Source organism: Pollachius pollachius, assembly GCF_949987615.1.
Source record: "Pollachius pollachius genome assembly, chromosome: 20".
In the NCBI taxonomy this organism is placed as follows: Eukaryota; Metazoa; Chordata; class Actinopteri; order Gadiformes; family Gadidae; genus Pollachius; species Pollachius pollachius.
This window is the reverse complement of record NC_136953.1, coordinates 3668590-3688809: the sequence shown is the minus strand read 5'-3', so window position 1 is coordinate 3688809 and position 20220 is coordinate 3668590. Positions and strand designations below refer to the sequence as shown.

At 48.5% G+C, this 20220-nt stretch overlaps 1 protein-coding gene across 1 annotated transcript in view; it reads left to right on the top strand.

The window, feature by feature from the left end:
• The window catches only part of LOC307091149 (pyruvate carboxylase, mitochondrial-like), a 244143-nt gene extending 228571 nt beyond the window's left edge, over positions 1–15572 (top strand). Inside the window, exons 22-27 of the mRNA XM_079758053.1 lie at positions 3863–4042; positions 8373–8547; positions 9093–9166; positions 14204–14344; positions 14897–14998; positions 15412–15572. Coding sequence (XP_079614179.1) covers positions 3863–4042; positions 8373–8547; positions 9093–9166; positions 14204–14344; positions 14897–14998; positions 15412–15564 — 825 coding nt within the window. The 3' untranslated portion in view covers positions 15565–15572. The remainder of the gene's footprint in view (positions 1–3862; positions 4043–8372; positions 8548–9092; positions 9167–14203; positions 14345–14896; positions 14999–15411) is intronic.
• Positions 15573–20220: the final 4648 nt, after the last annotated feature.

Here is a 20220-nt window from a genome sequence, read left to right as displayed (position 1 = left end):
AGCTATGGGAAGCATTTCTGGTCATAATTGTTGAAATCAATCCGGCAATCAATAAAGCAAATGCTGAGTCAGAAAATGTAACAATTCCGGTATCTCAGGCTGTTACAGACCTGTGCTGTACACACATTGCGCATAACCAGAGCCTTCTACAAGCCTAGGCAGACCTATTGCTAAGCTAGCCAGCTAGTCACTTCTTTTAGGGGAGTGGCTTTGAAGTGAGGGCCGACGGGATTGGTGGGATTTTTTCAGGAGGGGGATACTTCTCAAAATTTAGCTGGTTTTCTCAAATTGCCAACCCTAGCTTTAAGTTCTATGTATGTAGCCTTCGTGTTCTCTAAATGTTTCCTGTTCTGAGGAGAACAGGAAACCTCCTGTTTATCTGATTGGTTAGAGCCAATGACTCCTCCATGTTTAATAAATCACCAAAATAATGGAGGGGAGAGAGAACAGAAGAACAAAGCGTTACACAATGTCTATGTGGTGACAGCCTTGTGTCTATGGACCCCCGGGTATCCCCTGAGACACACTAAACAACACACTTGTCTGCATGTGTTTGTGTTTGTGTGTGTGTGCACTCATGCTTGTTGTTAGCGGAGCGCACACCGACACGCTACGTGACTTTCCCTCTGTTTTCCTACGCGGCGCCCCACCCTTAAGTGGGCGCGGCGGTGGCGTCTGGCTGATGAAACGTGCCAACCCCCATAGTCTCTGATCCAGCACCGGTTCCTCCTCGCTGAGGCGTCACAAGGGTTCATCCAATTACTGTTGGTCTCTCCCTGAGACGGATCCCCCTTCAGTCCTCATCCTCCTCCCCCTCCTACTCCTCTTGCTCTTCCTCCTCTTCCTCCTCATTCATCTTCCTCTCCCCTGCTCTCTTCCTCCCTCTCTCCTTTCTTTTTACTCCCCCTTCTCTCTCCTCCATCTCTCCTTCTCCTTCTCCTTTTACTCCCTCCTCTCTTCCTCCCAGTCTTCCTTCTCCTCCTCCTCCTCCTCCCTTCTCTTCGTCCCCATGCTCTCTTCCTCCCTCCCTTTTCCCTCCACCCTCTCTCTCCCTCCAACTCCCCAGTGTCCACCACACCAGACCTTTACCGATTCATCAGGCGTGACGGTGATCCACAGTTTAGATCACTGAGGCCCCAGGGCCCCTTTACCTGGTGACTCCTAGGGGCCCACAGGAGCCCTTTGGTTAATATAGGAAGTACCAAGGAGAAAGTGTCTCCCTCCCCCATCTCTCCCTCTCTCCCACCTTAAGACGCTCCCTCCCTTTCCTTCCATTCCTTCCGCCGTCCATTCCCATCCCTATCTCTGTCCCTGCCCCTCTTTCCCTCCCTCCCTCCCTCCCTCCCTCATTCCCTCCATGTCTCTCTCTCGCCCTGCCCCTCTCTCCCTCCCCCTCTCCTTCCCTCTCCCTTTTTTTCGTTGGCCATCTCTCCTTCCCTCTCTGCCCTCCTTGTCGTTATAGATTATAAAAATAGAAGATAGAGGGCTGTGTGTCCATTTTGGCCTCAACTCGGTCGCAATCATACGTTTTCTTCTTCTCCTTCATTTTTACAATGCTGTCCAGCGATAGTCATGTAGTCTTAATCCTCCTCCATTTTGTGCCATAACGGAATCTGTTATCAAAAAAGAGGCACGGTGTAGCTCTTTGCCCCCGGTCCACTGGTTTATCAGCCCAACGCTGAGCTACGGAAACAAGAGGCGGGCTGTGTCTTTGGCCCCTCCAGTGTCCCCGGAGCCGGTTCATAGTGATGCTTAACAATACACGCTGTACGCTTTCATAGGAGCCCCAGTCTCCCCGGAGTGAGAATTAATGCCGCCGTTTTATTTATTTATTTTAAAACCTTTTCTTTTTGCTAAGGCCCACAGAGCTGCCTTAACTTGTATTTTGCAATACAACTTTAAAGCGATTCAGGCGATGTAGCCATTGTCTGTGGCCCCTGGGTGGAGTCGCCTAATGGTGGTAATCAGCTTTTGTATTATCTGTCAAACCTCTCTCTCTCTCTCTCTCTCTCTCTCTCTCTCTCTCGCTTACTCTCTCGCTTTTATTCTCCTCACTCGTCTCTCTCCTTTTCCTTTTCCTTCTTCAGCTTTTTCTCTCCCTCCGCTTTTCTCTCCCACTCTCTGTCACACCTTCCCCTCCGTCTCCCCCAGCCCTCCCTCCCTTTCTCCCTCCTTCTTCCTCTCTCCTTCCTCTCTAACTCGTCACCTCTCTCCCTCAGCTCCCTTTTACTCATCATCGTCTCCCCCCCACCCCCATCACAAACTAATGGAGGCCTCGCGATGGCTCCAAACTCCCTCCTCCACCACCCTCCATGGTACTCTCCAGCCAATATTACCCATGGAGAGTAATGACAGCATGGATATTTACACCCAAGTGCTCAGTTTCTGTCTGGGTGAAACGAGACAGAGAGGAGGTGGGAGCAGCGACAGAGTTTATCACCATTATGCTAATAAGGATATGGCCATAATGAGCAGCCATTATAAAGGGTGGAGGGATTGAATATATGTGATTCTAATGAAACGCTTCCCCTGCTGCTCTCTGCACTTCTATCTCCCCCTCTCTCCCGTTCTCGCCCCCCCTGCCTCTCGCTCTCTCTACCTTTGCTCCTTCTCTCTCTCTCTCTCTTTCTCTCTCTCTCTCTACCTTTGCTCCTTCTCTCTCTCTCTCTCTTTCTCTCTCTCTCTCTACCTTTGCTCCTTTTCTCTCTCTCTCTCTTTCTCTCTCTCTCTCGCTCTCTCTCGCTCTCTCGCTCTCTCTCTCTCTCTCTCTCTCTCTCTCTCTCTCTCTCTCCTTCTCCCCCCATTTGACGTCATTACACCCTGTGATTACTAGAGCTGAGAATAATGTAGGTAGTTTGTTGTCTTCCTCCCCATTCCCCCACGGCCCGGCAAAAGAGACGAGGGGTCAAAACAACCAGAGCTCTGTCTGCGTTCTGGGTCCGCCGGGGGGGGGGGGTTTGCCTCTGGGCTCAAAACAGAAGGGATGTCCTGCTGCCGGCGCGCTGCTGCACACAGAGGAGTAGGGGGGTCAGAGGTGTGTGGTCCTGTGAGTGAACGAGCGTACGCGGGGCGGATGAAGCCCGGGTTCAATCCCGGAACACGGTTCAGCCCGGCCAACGTCCGAGCCCAGAGAGGCAGGGTCAAATAGAATGCCACTGTAATTGGACGGGCTGGAAAGGCTCGGGGGAGGGAGGGTCCAGCTGTGGTTGTGAACGCTGATATCCACAGGACACCTGTCTTTGACTGTCTTTGTGTGAGTTACATCACCTGGACTTCTGCCCTCTGACCTGTGACCTCAACACACGTCCCGTCCGTCTCCCCTACTTCCTCCTTCTCTTCTCGTCCCTTTTCTTAAGATTGTTACATCGCTTTTCTAAATGTTCTCAATTCTCACCTGACGACAGCCGTTTGAGACAGGAAGAGCCGTGGTAGTGTAGTGTAGTTTGGATGTCGACATACTAACTTGTAGACATCCATCACCTTCCTAACCCAAAGTCCACTTTAAATTGCATGGGATAAAAGTGACTGCTAAATGGTGTGTGGCCGGCCATGGCTAAAAACCGAAGACCGATGGCCTAATAATCTAAATTGTCCCATCTTCTGGGTCTTGGAGTCTCCTTAATGACCAACTGCTTAAAATAGTAAAGTGTCAATTTTTTTTGCATTTATTAGCATCATTTTACAGGGACATGACATGCCCATAGCCCAGTGGTACTCTGCAGGAAATCATGGATATAACATTCATGGACTAACTACAATACATCTGCACCAGGGAAGGGAAAGACATGGACTGAGGATACACAAGGACAGCATCACTCTCTACCACCACCCCACTAACGCCTCTTCCCCCCCCCCCCCCCAGGTGACCCCCTCCTCCAAGATCGTGGGCGACCTGGCCCAGTTCATGGTGCAGAACAACCTGACCCGGGCGGAGGTGGAGGAGCAGGCGGACGAGCTGTCGCTGCCCCTGTCCGTGGTGGAGTTCCTGCAGGGCCACATCGGCATCCCCCACGGGGGCTTCCCTGAGCCCCTGAGGAGCAAGGTTCGCACGCACGCACACACACACACACACACACACACACACACACCACAAACACGCATGCACACACACACACACACAATGAATAAGGGAGAATTCTCATCAGAATATCATATGTCAAAATACTTATAAAAATAATTTGATTACCTGAAAGCAAACAAAAGTCTAAATAAATAAAGAGTGGCTGATTGTTTTTAGATGCCGATGATAATTAAAGACCTAGTGGAGCCAATCCCAGCCGGCCCAATCCCTAATACAAAAAAAAAACACTATACTACCATCGAGAAATGGACAGCAAGTCGTCAGCAAAAGACTGGGGAAATCCCGATCCCCACCAGTGGGGGCGCCACTGGGCCCGTATCTCTTCCAGGCGTTCACGCTCCACTCCACTCACCGCTCTGTCCGGTAGAATCTTCTGTGTCTCCTTCTTATTCCAGATGAGCTTAATGTGGAGCCGCGGCGGCGTCTCGGTGAAACACTCTTTGTAGCATTTCATCAGCGCCCGTCTAAATATAGCCTTCCCCCTTCTGGTCCAACTTCGGCAAATACGGATGTGCAGGGAAAAGGCTAGAACGTATCTGAGACATTTAGAATGTCAACATATATTTCAGGACATCCCCAAGTATGCAGGCTATAAACGGCTAGCACCATTAGTCAGGTGTGTGTGTGTGTGTGTGTGTGTGTGTGTGTGTTAATAGTTCAAGATATGAGCTTGAGTCCTATGGTTTCTAATCAGGCGAGTGTGCACAAGCTAGACGGTCAGTGTTCACACAGCCCAACACAGGGCAGAGATGACTAACAAAGAGGCTAGCTGACGCTAGGTGCTAGCGCTGAGGCTGTGAAGGTCAATGCGACGCCATAATTACGTTTTGGTGCTGGTAATTGACCAGCCAGCGGGCGTTTAATTTGGTAAAACACTGTCACATGCATTTATCTCTCGCTCTCTCTCTCTCTCTCTCTCTCTCTCTCTCTCATATTCTCTGTGTTTCTGGTCTCACTGTTCTCACTCTGTCCCTAGGTCTCTCCCTCTCTCTCCTTTCCTCCTCCTCCCTTCGGTCTTTCTCCTCTTTTCCTATCCCCTCTCCCCTCCCTCTCATTCCCTCCTCTCACACGAACACCCACCATCTCTAAAGAACTTTAGACGGAAGGCAAGCGAGTGACAGGAACCCCTTTACCCCAATCATCCCTCTGTGTAGCAGGTGACTCACAGATGTTTTTTGCTAGTTTACATTAACGACTACGTCACTATCGATGGGTGGGGGGGGGGGGCGGAGTAATGGAAGGAAACGGGAAACAGGAAGGAGTGAGGGGGGAATAAAACATAACCTTCTGAGCTGCAGCCGAGTGCGGGCATCCACTTAGCGTGCACCGCGGTCGAAGTGCGTCCTTGAGAAACGTATAGAAAAGGTAGAAATAAATGTGTTTTTTTGTCGAACGATGTCTTCGAGAGACCCTCGAATTGAGTTTGTCGGGTACATGTCTCGAAGCTGTCAAAGTCAGCTTTATTGTCAATTCCAAATTATGTGCCAGTCAAAACGTTTGTCTTCGACCCACGGTGCAATAAGGAGAAAGGTAAAATAAAATAAGTAATATCACAATAAATAAATTGTAAATAGTGCAAAATAATCCTCAATAGTGCAAAGGTTAGGCAAAATAAACGGTATGCATAAAATGAAGTTCAAAAAAGTAAATAGATTGAAATGTTCAAAATCTGTTTTTGGGGGCAAATGGGAGGGAGTTTTAAAGTCCAGAGTTTGTTGTGGCAGAGGTGAGGAAAGGGAGAGAGTGGAGCTTCCTGACAGCCTTGTGGAAAAAGCTGTTTTCCAGTCTGGTGGAGCCAGCCTGGAAGCTGCGATACCGTCTCCCAGATGGCAGGAGGCTGTAGAGGCTGTGTGAGGGCTTGGTGGGGTCATTCCCCAAAGCTGGTTGCGATGCGGGTGAGGCGGGTTCCGTAGATGTCAAGTAAGGCAGGGGAGCAGGACACCGATGATCTTCCAGCAGCCTCCAGTGTTCCCTTCAGGGTTATGCGGTTGGAAGCAGTGCAGCTCCCAAACCACACAGTGATGCAGCTGGTCAGGATGCTCTCCATGGTGCCTCTGTAGAAGGAGCACATGATGGATGGGGAGGGCTCTTGCTCTCTTCAGCTTGTGGAGGAAGTAGAGGCGCCGCTTGGTCTTGGGACTTGGTGTTGGATGCTCAGGAGAGATCCTCACTGATGTGAACCTCCAGGAACTTGATGCTGCTCGCTCTCTCCGCAGCAGCACCGTTGATAGTCAGTGGGGGTTTAGGAGTGGGGACTCTCCTGAAATCGATTACAACCTCCTTGGTCTTCTAGACGTTCAGGAGGAGGTTGTTATCTCTACACCACGTAGCCAGTTGATTGACCTTCTTCCTGTAGTGGGTCTCATCGTTGTTGGCGAACTTCACAATGTGGTTGCCACTGAAGGAAGGAGCGCAGTCGTGGATCAGCAGCGTGAAGAGCAGGGGGCTGAGCACACAGCCTTGGGGGGCCCCGTGCTCAGAACGGTGGTTCTGGATGTGTTACTGCCGACCTGCACTGCCGGAGGCCTCTCACTGTGGACGTCCAGCAGCCAATTGCACAGGGAAGTACTGAGCGCAAGCTGGTCCATTTTGCCGATCAGCTGCTGAGGGATGATGGTGTTGAATCCTGAACTAAAGTCTATGAACCGCATTCTGACATAGGAATGTGAGGGCTGGATGAAGAGCAGAAGAGAAAGCATCTGTTACCTCGCTATGCAAACTGGTAGGGGTCCAGGGTGGCGGGGAGGGTGGATATAATGTGAGCCATGACTAGCCTTTCAAAGCACATCATGATTATGGGGGTCAGTGCAACGGGATGAGAGTCATAGAAAGTGGATGTTGAGGGCTTCTTTGCAACAGGTATGATGGTGGTGGCTTTGAAGCACGACGGAAGAGCAGCCTGATTCAGAGAAGCGTTGAAAATGTCTCTGAAGACATCTTTGAGCTCACAGAGCACAGTCCTTCAGCACACGACCAGGGATGTTGTCTAGACCTGCGGCCTTGCGGGTGTTGGAGTCTTGGAGGGGGTTGATCTTCTGTGGGGGTGTGCTGTTGTGTGCTTCAAACCTGGCAAAGAAGCTGTCGAGGTCATTCAGCATAGAGGTGTTGCTGTCACAGGTGTGTGGCGAGGGTTTGTAGACTGAGGGTTTGGATCCCACGCCACAGGCACCGCACGTCTCTGCTGTCTTTGAAGTGTTGTTTTTGTGGCGTAGCTGCATTTGGCTTTCCTGATGCCACGAGACAGGTTGGCCCTCGCTGTTCTCAGGCAGGCTGCGTCCCCAGCTCTGAAGGCGGAATCCTGGCTTGGTAGCCCGTGGACCTCTCCTGTCAGCCATGGCTTCTGGCGGTGGTTACATCAGCAATCCATTTGCCCATGTAGGAGGTGACAGTGTCAGGGTACATTGGGGATCGAACCCAGATCCCTAACAACTTACCAATGCACCGGCCCCCAGCATTGGACGTCTTCATCAAACTATTGAGGATGTTTCGAGCTGCGCCTTTAGCGTATGCAAGTTCAAACACACGCAACAGTGCTAATACACGACACGCAGAGATGAATGGCAATGTAACACGCCCAATACGCACAGAGGTGTTAACAAAGTGATATCAACATTGCAAACAAGTACGCTAAAGCATCAACTAGTGCATTAAAGATGGTGGGAACAACACAGTCCTCCGTGTTGTCGCAGTAACAACCTCATAGGTGAAATAAACGCACGTGTGCATGGAGATAAACGTGACGAACAAAAGCGCGTTTACGTCATGAAAGCATGGGATTTATTTGCAAGCACACACATTTATTTTGTATATGCCATACAGAAATAACCCTTGTTTTAATAAAACTTGTTTTGAACTTATATTAATTATTAAAGCTTTTCATTTGAATGTATTAGTAGTTATGAATGTATATATTTACACACTTGGACACAAAAAACTCGATGCCCTTTGTTCATAAATCTCTCTCTCTCTCTCTCTCTCTCTCTCTCTCTCTCTCTCTCTCTCTCTCTCTCTTTCTCTCTTTCTCTGGGAGTGTATATGTAGCTAACTTCGTCAGGACGCGTGACAAACACTGCTATCACAACCCTGCATCACCTAACACAATCCTTAGGAGACGTATCGGCCATCCGGGAGAGGGAGCACTGTGAACGAGTCTCTCCCATCCCTCTCCCCCTCTCTCAGCGCTTGTCTCCCTCCCAGAGCCCCTCAGTGATTGTATTGAGGGATTCCTACAGATTTGGCCTTAACTCAATTCTTCCCCTCGGTCCCACTCTCTCCCCCCCCCCCCCCCCAGGTGCTCAAGTCCCTCCCCCGTATCGAGGGCCGCCCCGGGGCCTCTCTGCCCCCCATGGATTTCAAGGCCCTGGAGGAGGGTCTGCGCGTGGCACACGGCGATGACATCACACCCGAGGACGTGATGTCCGCCGCCATGTACCCCAAGGTGTTCCAGGAGTACAAAGAGTTCACCGGTTTGTTACACGCACGCACGTGGACACACACCCACGTACGGATACACAGACACACACACGTGCGTACACACACACACGTACGTGCACACGGACACACACACACACACACACACACACACACACACGGACACACTTCCATGTACGTATACACGGACACGCACACGTAAGTAAATACGGACGCGCACACGTACGTACACACAGACACAAACACGTACAAAAGTACATACACACACACACACACAGATTTATTTTGTATATGCCATACAGAAATAACCCTTGTTTTAATAAAACTTGTTTTGAACTTATATTAATTATTAAAGCTTTTCATTTGAATGTATTAGTAGTTATGAATGTATATATTTACACACTTGGACACAAAAAACTCATCAATGCACTGGTTTTTTATACTTTTTAAGGATAGTGTTGAATATTTTAGATGCCCTTTGTTCATAAATCTCTCTCTCTCTCTCTCTCTCTCTCTCTCTCTCTCTCTCTCTCTCTCTCTCTTTCTCTCTTTCTCTCTTTCTCTGGGAGTGTATATGTAGCTAACTTCGGCCCAGTCGACTGCCTGAACACAAGGCTTTTCCTGGACGGACCAAAGATCGCTGAGGAGTTTGAGGTAAGAAAAACGATATACATATTTTCTGTCTCCTTTTCCTTTTCATGTATTTTTCAATAAGGTCAGTGTAAAGGCAGTCAACAAGAAGGTAGTTGGGTCAAGAAATATGTTTGGATTTTAGGCCCCCTCCTACTCTGTCACTTTAAAGGGGGGTCCGACTTCAGCGGTACACACTGCTGCACGGCTGGTCTTGACCATCAGTCCTGCCTTTCCGTCGGGTCGGTGGTCAACACTAGGCAACTGGGAAAAAGGGGGGGGGCGACTCTGCAAATGACACGGGACAAGTCCATTCACATAGACGTGCATGTTGCCCATGAGGTCTATGTGTATAAATGCTTCTGGGATGTGTTGGCTCAGTCATTACTACTGAACAAAATATGTTTTTGCAGGTCTTTAAGCAAGGACTTTAACCAAGGAATTGATCACAAGGACAACCTCCAAACGAAATAAAGTGTAAAGTGGGAACATTATTATATTAGGGACGTTCCTCTTTGAGAGGAAAAAGGATTGTCTAATGGTTTCATATGCGAGTAGTCTGAGCTTTTGACATTTACTGCTATTCCAACACTGAGGCCTTGGTTTAAAAGTCATATTAATAATGATAATTGTCTACCACATAATATATTTAGCTTCCCGGGCCGCTCGTCAGCTGTAAACGCCCTTGACTGCTCGCTTTCAAGAAGCGTTTCTAAAACGTTCCTCTGCTAATCATGACTTATTCAGGAAACGGCTCCAAAAAGAGGACCTTGTGTTTTTAAAGGGGGCCGCGGCGCCAGGCGTTTCCCCGTGTTGACTGCTTCCTCGCTCTCCTCCTCTCTCTCCTCCTCGCTCTCCCCCTCACTCCCCTCCTCTCTCTCCTCCTCGCTCTCCCCCTCTCTGTCCCCCTCACTCCCCTCCTCTCTCTCCTCCTCGCTCTCCTCCTCTCTCTCCCCCTCACTCCCCTCCTCTCTCTCCTCCACCTGCTCTCCTCTTCTCTCTCCCCCTCACTCCCCTCCTCTCTCTCCTCCACCTGCTCTCCTCCTCTCTCTCCCCCTCACTCCCCCCCTCCTCTCTCCTCCACCTGCTCTCCTCCTCTCTCTCCCCCTCGCTCTCCCCCTCACTCCCCTCGTCTCTCTCCTCCTTGCTCTCCTCCGCTCTCTCCCCCTCACTCCCCCCCCTCTCTCCTCCTCTCTCTCCCCCTCGCTCTCCTCCACCTGCTCTCCTCTTCTCTCTCCCCCTCACTCCCCCCCTCTCTCTCCTCCACCTGCTCTCCTCTTCTCTCTCCCCCTCACTCCCATCCTCTCTCTCCTCCTTGCTCTCCCCCTCGCTCTCCCCCTCACTCCCCTCCTCTCTCTCCTCCACCTGCTCTCCTCTTCTCTCTCCCCCTCACTCCCCTCCTCTCTCTCCTCCACCTGCTCTCCTCTTCTCTCTCCCCCTCACTCCCCTCCTCTCTCCTCCACCTGCTCTCCTCCTCTCTCTCCCCCTCACTCCCCTCCTCTCTCCTCCACCTGCTCTCCTCTTCTCTCTCCCCCTCACTCCCCTCCTCTCTCCTCCACCTGCTCTCCTCTTCTCTCTCCCCCTCACTCCCCTCCTCTCTCCTCCACCTGCTCTCCTCTTCTCTCTCCCCCTCACTCCCCCCCTCTCTCTCCTCCACCTGCTCTCCACTTCTCTCTCCCCCTCACTCCCCCCCTCTCTCTCCTCCACCTGCTCTCCTCTTCTCTCTCCCCCTCACTCCCCTCCTCTCTCTCCTCCACCTGCTCTCCTCTTTTCTCTCCCCCTCACTCCCCCCCTCCTCTCTCCTCCACCTGCTCTCCTCTTCTCTCTCCCCCTCACTCCCCCCCTCTCTCTCCTCCACCTGCTCTCCTCTTCTCTCTCCCCCTCACTCCCCCCCTCTCTCTCCTCCACCTGCTCTCCTCTTCTCTCTCCCCCTCACTCCCCTCCTCTCTCTCCTCCACCTGCTTTCCCACTCGCTCTCCTCAAGAGTCTGGCAGGATTTCTTGAGTCATAGCTCTCTCTTTGTTCCCCGGCATCGATTCCTCTCATTGGATTTTAATGACACTCCGACGCACACACACACACACACGCCGCTGCCTCTACCCAGACAGCACCTTCCTGCAGGTTCAATACGACGGCATATTCAGACGTTTGTGTTCAACGTCTCCACTCACAATCAGAACTGAACCGTGCGTTCCAAACCTGGCTCCGTCCCCCAGCTCAATGCTCCCTGTCAATAAAGACCCTATTGTTCATCTGAGGGTGCATACAATCCATTTGAGATGTGTGTGTGTATATATATATGTATATAACTATATATAACTATATTTCGAGGGATCGCTGTGTGTCGGTCCTTGGGTTATCCTGACAACCGTTAATCCGATCGACTTCACGTTTGGCGGGCATATCACAGAGGACCCCGAAGGAAGTGCGGTGTCTAGCAAGAAGTCGACTGAACGAGCGTATATATATATATATATATATATATATATATATATATATATATATATATATATATATATATATGTATGTGTCTATATATGTCTATATGTATATATATATATATAGACATATATATATATGTCTATATGTATGTGTGTATGTATAGATATAGGTATTAATAATTGTTAAATATCTTTAGGTATGTAAAATAAATAAAAAGATTCTTAAGCCACTGTTGATTTCAAATGAAGCAGACGTGGTATATTGATTTAATTTCACAGGTTGCCTTATGCTGCTTGTTACTCTGGCATTGTGATATGGACGTGTGGATCAATCTGTTTTGTCATCACTGGGCTACCCAGGGTGACAAAAAACAACACATAGATTTACTCCATTGTGTTAAAAACCAAGCTATTAAGTTCATCCCCTCCTGCTGATGTATGCCTTCAGACATGTGTGTATACACCTTTAAGAGGAACCTTATTTGGGGAGAATCGCCAAGAGGAAGGCTAAAGTGAGTTTGCGACGTTCATGGGGGAGGGAGGGAGAGAGGGAGAGTGTGACAGAGAGAGACAAAGGAAGGGAGTGGGTTCTGGGAGAGAAATGGAGTTTAGGGATAGAGACACAAGAGACTGAGACATATATATATATTATACACAGTATAGTTTATGGATAGAGAGGGTGATACATGGGGAGGAAGGGACAGAGAGAGAGGGAAGAGGGAATTAAGGGGTAGAGGGATGGAGATGGGAAAGGGATATTGCAAGAGAGGGAAGTGATGGAGGGATGAGGAGAGTTAAGGGATCGCAGAGATGTGTTACCAGGAACGACGTTTGGAATGAATCCATGAGGATGATACATATGAATGAGAGAAGGAAGAGGGGCGGGGGGGAAAAGTCCAATACATGGCCACAGCTGGGACCATAGGTTCAACCAGAGGTGCACCTACCGTGGAAACAACGCAAGCACCCACATACACGCACACGCAATCGCAAACGCACACACACACACACACACACAGCTGAGTTGTGCATTATTACGTACTTGCGGTGGACAGTCGATGATGTCCTTCAGCATATCGAGCTGCAAATGGCAGTTGAGGAACAAACACGCACTCCTCGCTTCCTTCCCCTGGTTGTCATTTGGTCCCTCCTCCTCCTCCTCCTCCTCCTCCTCCTCCTCCTCCTCCTCCTCCTCCCTAGATACTTTTATCTTTTCTCTTTTTTTTTCTCATCCTCTCATCGCCCATCTTGTTCTTTGATGTCTAGCTTTTTAATCTCGCTGCATACTCCTCTCCATGCATCGTGTGCGGCGCGGCGCTCTTTGTAACATATAAAATTGTTTTTCTTCTGCCTTTGAGACAAAATCGGATTACGGCTTTGTATACGATTTGCGTTTTTTCTACGATCTCCACAAACACGCATGTTTATTGTGTTCCTTCCACGTTCAACTTAGCGGATAATGTGTCAAAATAATGTAACGGGCGTTTGATTCGACGCGGCTCGGGCCCGGCTCGCCTCAGAGATCCTCTAACCCTTTGATGTTACCGCCATTTCACGCCCTTTCACGCGGCTCCCCGCTGTTGTGTGTGTGTGTGTGTGTGTGTGTGTGTGTGTGTGTGTGTGTGTGTGTGTGTGTGTGTGTGTCTAAACGGTACCACGGAGCGATTGAGCACAATGTACCTGTGGTTTTAGCGGTATTATGATGAGTACCGCCGGGTGAGCTGCCTCGCCCTGACCTGTGAGTGTACCAGATACTCGTTCCTAAATCACCTGGATCTGAATTCACCTTCAATGGAGCACTCTGCTAAACGGCACAAAGTGGTAAACGGTCAAATTAAAGCCCACAACACAAGGAGAGAGGGGACTGTTTGCCCGCTTAATGGATAACTATCGAGTGGAGCGTCAGCGTCGAGGTGGCTTTTAAGTCAATTTCGAGCAGACGGCAAAACAGCATCCAAGCGTTGGTTTTAACTTCCTCTTTACAGAATGCCGATCTCCAATAGCTACCTGGGTCTTTAACCTTGGGCCACGCGCCCACGGACCCCAGCTCAATTAGTCTAATGCATTCACCGGGGGGCTTCTGACGAGTGCAGGCGTTCTGGCGCCAAACAATAAAAACTCAATTTCCCATGACCTTCACTGTTTTCACCTTCACTCCGGCACTTAACATATGTTCTAAAGGAATGTAGAGGAATATGTAAGGGAAATGTGTCTTTTTGCAAGTTGTGTAGTACTTTAGTACTGTGTCTGTTTCTTTCATTTCCGGAGGTGTTCGTACAAATGTGAAATATTCCAGTTGCCGAAACGCTGTCAGACAAATAGACGTGTACAGGCTAGATTGCTGCCTTGGAAGACAAATGTTCAACAGAGTGAAGACACCACCTAATCCTTTTTTCCTCCGACATCCCTCTACATCTCCCTCTCCCCCTCTCTCTCTCTGTCTTTCTCTCCCCCACTCCTTCTCTCTCTCTCTCTCTCTCTCTCTCTCTCCCTCTCCCTCTCTCTCTCTCTGTCTTTCTCTCTCCCACTCCTTCTCTCTCTCTCTCTCTCTCTCTCTCTCTCTCTCTCTCTCTCTCTCTCTCTCTCTCTCTCTCTCTCTCTCTCTCTCTCTCTCTCTCAGGTGGAGCTGGAGCGGGGAAAGACCCTGCATATCAAGGCCCTGGCCCTGGGAGACCTCAACAAGGCAGGCCAGAGGGAGGTGTTCTTTGAGCTCAACGGGCAGCTGCGCTCCGTCCTGGTGAAGGACACTGTGGCCATGAAGGTAGGGTGGAGGTGGACGTGGGGAGGGACTGGAGATGGAGAGAGGGAGAGGGTGGAGAGGCATTTGGAGCGTTGAGGATGAATCTAAGAGGTGAAGGGATGGGTGTTCGGTTTGAGGCCTTGACAGCACTTTGAGATTAATCGAATTGAAAAGCTCTTTATACATCGATGAATTACTGTTATGGATGGATTAAGCTGGGGAGAGGATGGCAGGTGGTGATGGATGAATAGACCGGGGAGAAGGTGGAGGAACCTGGCTGAAGACCAGGATGGGTGGCTAGAGTTGGCTGGGAGGAAGTGTTTGTGAAGACGCATCTGGGAGGTTATTATGTTTTGCTCTGAGTACCAAACTGATTGGAAGCAGGATCGACACAACACGAACAGACAGACTGAGTAAGATTGGTAATAACAGATGGCGGGCTTGGAGTGGTCTTTGGGCAGATTGTTTGGTGGACGCGCTGATTGATGTATGGGCGTGGGATCGGCGGGCTAGCAGAGGTCAGGGGTCTTTAACACGGTGGTCCATGGTGTTCCTCTCTCCCCCTCCCCACAGGAGATGAAGTTCCACCCCAAGGCCCAGAAGTCCATCAAGGGCCAGGTGGGCGCGCCCATGCCGGGCAAGGTCCTGGAGCTCAAAGTGGAAGTTGGCTCCAAGGTCAGTACAACGTCCTTACCCAGCTGCCCCCCTTTTGTCTTCCCCTCACCCCTCCCTCTCTCCTCCACATCCCCCCCTCCTCCTTCTCCTCACCCCCACTTCCTGTGCCACCTCCTCCAACTCCTCACCTCCTCCTCTCTTCCTTCTCCTCACCCTTTCCTCTTCCCCTGCTTCCTTGTCGGCCCCTGCCGCCTCTTCTCGCTACCTCTCATCCCCCACTTTCCCCTCCAACTCTTCCTTCCTTCCTTCCTTCCTTCTCGTCCTCCACCCCGTTGTCACCCTCTCCTCCTTTCCACCCCTCTCCCATCTTCCCCCGTCACCCTCGTTCCTCACCCTGTCGTCATCCTCCCCTCAATTCCCCCCCCCCCCCCCCCCTTGTCTCCCTCCTCCTCACCTCTTCCTCTTCCTCCCAGGTGGAGAAGGGCCAGCCCCTGTGCGTGCTGTCGGCGATGAAGATGGAGACGGTGGTCAACTCCCCCATGGCCGGCACCGTCAAGGCCCTCCATGCCTCGGTCGACGCCTCCCTGGAGGGCGACGACCTCATTCTGGAGATTGACGAGGAGTAGGGCGACATAAGGCGACGGAGGAGGAGGAGGAGGGGAGCAGAGTGTGGGTGTGTGCGGAGGCGGGGCCGGGTGACATTTTGATACCAGAGAGAGGCGGACGTGTGGAAAGAGTGGAGGGTGAAACCAAGGGGGGAGGGGGGGAGATGTAAAAATCAGATTTTGTTTGAGCTTGAGGCGGTTGGTGTGTGTAAATGGGCTGATGGAGTTGACGGAAAGTGCGTGGGGAAAAGGGCAGGGCCGGTAGCAGGGGCCAGAACCCTTGACATTCTGGAGTCTGTTCTTTAAAAGAGAGGAGAAACAAGGGGGAAATAAATACAGCCGAAGGTCTCTCTCAGCCATCCCCGTTGTGTCGGAGACGGCAGATGCGAGCGGTGGCGTGTTAACATTAATACCCCTTAATGCCTTCCCCAGGACTTCCAAATCGATCTCAGCCCCCACAACGCCATCCAAGTGCAAATTAGACGACTTTAGTTTGAAGTCCAATCCAATCTGAAATGTGCCGATTAGTCCTCCTAGTAAGATAAATTAAATCTGCGTTACTTTTGTTTTCCTTTAGAGCCAGATGTAATTTCAACACTAATTAAAATGCTACTTTCGCAACATTCCATGATTTAGCCCTTTACGTCGTCCAACAAATGTAATGCAAGACTATAAAATCGCTACCCATTTACCTCGCTGAATAGACCAAGAATGGGAATATCTCTTGACCCAGCTATTAAAGAACACAGTGAAAGGCCAACGTGTTTAAAGGAGGACCATTAGTCACTGTGGGGAGGGGCGACACAAGGATTAGAAAGAACTATTTTGCCTAGGGTTTGGGAAACCAATGTTCATGTTATGTTTCACTCTTTTGTCTTTAAAATCATCTCATAGATATAAGTTATTCAATTATTCTGCAAACATGTAATCACTGAAATATGGATCGATTTTTCTTTTAAAATTGTTGAATTCACTGTCCGTAACTTATCTTCAAAGGCTGTGAACACATCGAGGGAGGGAGTGAGTTTGTGATATTTTCTCGGATTTCCAACAACTTCCAACGACTCGTCGGTCCACCGTCTGTCTCTTGAGTCCCCTCGTTTGGGGTTCCCGTTAAAAGGTGTGGAACGTCTTCTTTCTTGATTCCAGACTCGTATTAATTCCACCAGGACCTTAAACACACAAGATAAAATTGTGTTTGAAAACACGGTAGGCGCCGTAAACGGGAGCAATGAAAAGTCTGCGTTAATAGAAAACGTTGAAGTTAGAACCTCAAAGGAAGGACGGCGTCCTTGTTTTGGTCTAACAGCTTTATTGGACGGCTTTGAAATGGATTAACTGTGGCCTAATGACGGCGTGTTATGGGGCTGTGTTTGACTCATTCTCTGACTAATTTATCAATTAATTCCATCAAACGATGGGAAATCAGCCACACTAATGAGCCCCGGGGGGCTGGGATATGCCACCTGTGTGTGTGTGTGTGTGTGTGTGTGTGTGTGTGTGACTACATCTTTGCTAACCCCAAACAGCAGAGGGAATGTTATTGTTTGTTTGACACACAAACATTATATTTACAACCCAGTCTGGTAGACGTAAAATATTCTCACACACACACACACACCAGTGTGCTCACAGGCGGCGATAAATGAAAGCGTCGGCGCAAAATATCACGCACACAAGCACAAAAACATTGACACTTTATGTGTGGTTTAGTCACCATGGAAACCAAGCACAAAATGTACCTTGTTTTGACACTTTGTCGTTTGACATTGAGCTCACGTTTCTCCTCGTTTATACTGTTTGTGTGGTCTTCACGTTGCTGTGTTTAGGTCATGTGAGTGTCTAAACCCAAACCAAAACATGAGATGGTGTGGCCATTCATTCATTGTGGTGAGGAATTTGGAGGACCCTTTTGAAGACTAAAAAACACTTGGCCCTTACTTACAGTGGAGTGTGTGATGGCTGGAAGGTGTTCGCCTAGCCTGGTGACCTTCTTATTTTGATCGTAAAAGCCAGAGAGTTCTCCCACAAACATTACCTTGTAGAGAACGCCTCCTAGCCGCCTACAGTCGTTCTCTCATCTCACAGAAAAGCACCTGAAGGTGGTTCTATGAGACATCGCTCCTCGCTTCCTCACTTCTCCTCTCCCTTGCCGCATCACCGCCCCCCCACCCCCTTCTCTATCTAACTCATCCCTGTACATTTGCACATTTATGACTTAAACGCAATAACGCAAAAGACCTCCCACATGGGAGCGTAAACTAAGGCTGCAGTAGCGGTGCATGGAGCAACTCGTGACAACGTACCACAAGCTCGTAGTCGCTCGTATATCTTAAGAGTGGCGCTTAAATGTCCGCTTTCTCACGGCCGCGGGGTTGTGATGGGGACCTCTTGTTTTGTGTCTTTGTGCTTTGTGGATGTGAAAATAGGGCAGGATATGAATATAAGATCTTTGGTTTTTGTCTTTTTCTGTTTGTTTTTACAGTTAACCAACTGTTTATTTACACTTGCTCTTCGGGTTTGGCAAATTTCAACCCCGAATGGGGGGGAACTGAGGTCCATGAGGTTTTCCAAAATGTTTTTTTCCTAGATTTTTTGTTACATTTCTTAGTCTTAACACCTTAGACCAACTTCTGTTATAGAAAATACAAATTTTGGTTGGTAGATTACATTAGTTTGACCTCGGGTCAGATGTACAGTATGATTAGCTCTAGCTAGCAGGGCAATGAAAATGGAGAATGAAATGATTGCAGGGTGGAATTAAAGTGGTAAATGTTGTCTTAACTGAATGTAATCGTAATCAATAATGTTCTAATAAAGTTGACCCTTACTGAATGTGTTTTCGCTCATTCCTCGATGGATCCATTTCAATCCTTCATTTTTTGGAGGGTGCCCCATAACCACAACTTGAAAAAGACCTTTAATAAAACCAGCTATCATCATTCAATTTATAGAATTGTTCAGAGATTGATTGTTATTTGAAGGTACCATAACAGTACTTCTTTCCAGCTAGTCTCTCTCTGTATTTTGGAATAAGTTAAAGACACCCCTCCCTACTTCATCCTGTTTCCGCTTACCCTTAAAAAATGAAATCATGAGATTGATCTACAAAGTAAAATTTTCCGTCAATAAACAATAGAATTACCTTTATTGTGTTCTTTCCATGAGGGATTCGGTTTCTTATGTTGAACAGCGTTTCTGATATGGCTTCATTCTCACTGCATGTGACTGATTCCAATTTATTGCTCATATCCGGTATGTTATATTTTCTTTAGCTGTTGACATTATTTTTTAAATGTGGCCAATATCAACGAACTTTGAACTGGTCACAGTTTGAATTGAACCGCAAGCGCCAAAGAACAATGACACGCATCACTCGTGATTTCATTTTCATTTCAAAAGCGGTAAAAAAATATATATATTTAAATTGACTAAATCAAAACTAGTAGAGTCACTTCCTTGTGGGTGACGAATCGGCTGATAAAGGAGCAATATAATATTATTCTCCATCAAACATTACTACTTTGACGACTATTGTCACTATGTCTCCCTTGACTTAAATCACAGCTGTCGTTACTATTTCTGTTCACTGAATAAGTCGACGGCACAGAATTATGACGAATGTTGTTCCAGAATGACGTTAAAGTTGCATGAATCATATAAGACTGACCAGAGTTGGATTGTGTTCCAAAGAAACTGAATCCAACCTATATATAAATGTATAGGTCAGATTGCAAATCCAAATTTATAGGTCAGATTCCATGTGATTTGTGCTCTTCACACAAAATCGGAATCTAAGTCACATATGAGTAAAATAATCAGATTTGGCACACTTTGGTTTGCAATATGAATGAGGCACTTTGTCCTCGCAAAGTTGTCAGGTCTTTAAGTGATCAGGAGAGAGGGATTAATCAGTCTTTTATGTTAGGTGACACAAACATTGGAGCAATGTCAGGTGACATCAACTGGTTCCCCCAGACAAAGGACTCAGGCTGGTGTGTTGAATGCTCCTTTATTGTAAGGTTTGCAGACAATGATAGATGACGCTGGCGTTCCATGTTGTCATACTGGAGATCTTATCTGAGTGTGTGCAGTGGATGGCTGATTTAACCTGTGCTCATTGTACAACAGATGTACAGCCTCACCCAGCCTCAGTGGCCAATCATCTGGCTTGAGCCTGGTGAGGTTCCTTCAACCAGCCATCATCCACATACACACAAGCCGTTTGAAAATCTGCCTTTCCCTGTGCCCGAGTGACATCACTAGTGGGCGTGTCCACCTAGATGTTTGATGGATAGATAAGCAACATTTGCTACATTCCACTGGGTAGGCTGGGAGACTGATATATTCAGCATACATCTAGGTGGACATTCCCACTAGTGATGTCGCTTATTGTAAAAGCCTCTGCTAAATATCGCAATGTATATATAAATGTCACTCAGGCACTAATCACACTCACACGTGGTGGCATGAAATCAACCCTTGATTAGCAATAAGAGTTGATATGGATCAGCAGATTTTGAGTTATTTAGGTAAAAAAATAAAACATTCCTGTTGCTCATTGCACATCAATAACCCTATTTTAATGTACATGGGAGGGAATACATTTATAGCTACATCAAGCACTGTGAAGCTAGAGCGGGTGTCGCCCCCTCTGGGAAACAGAGGCCCCTAAAT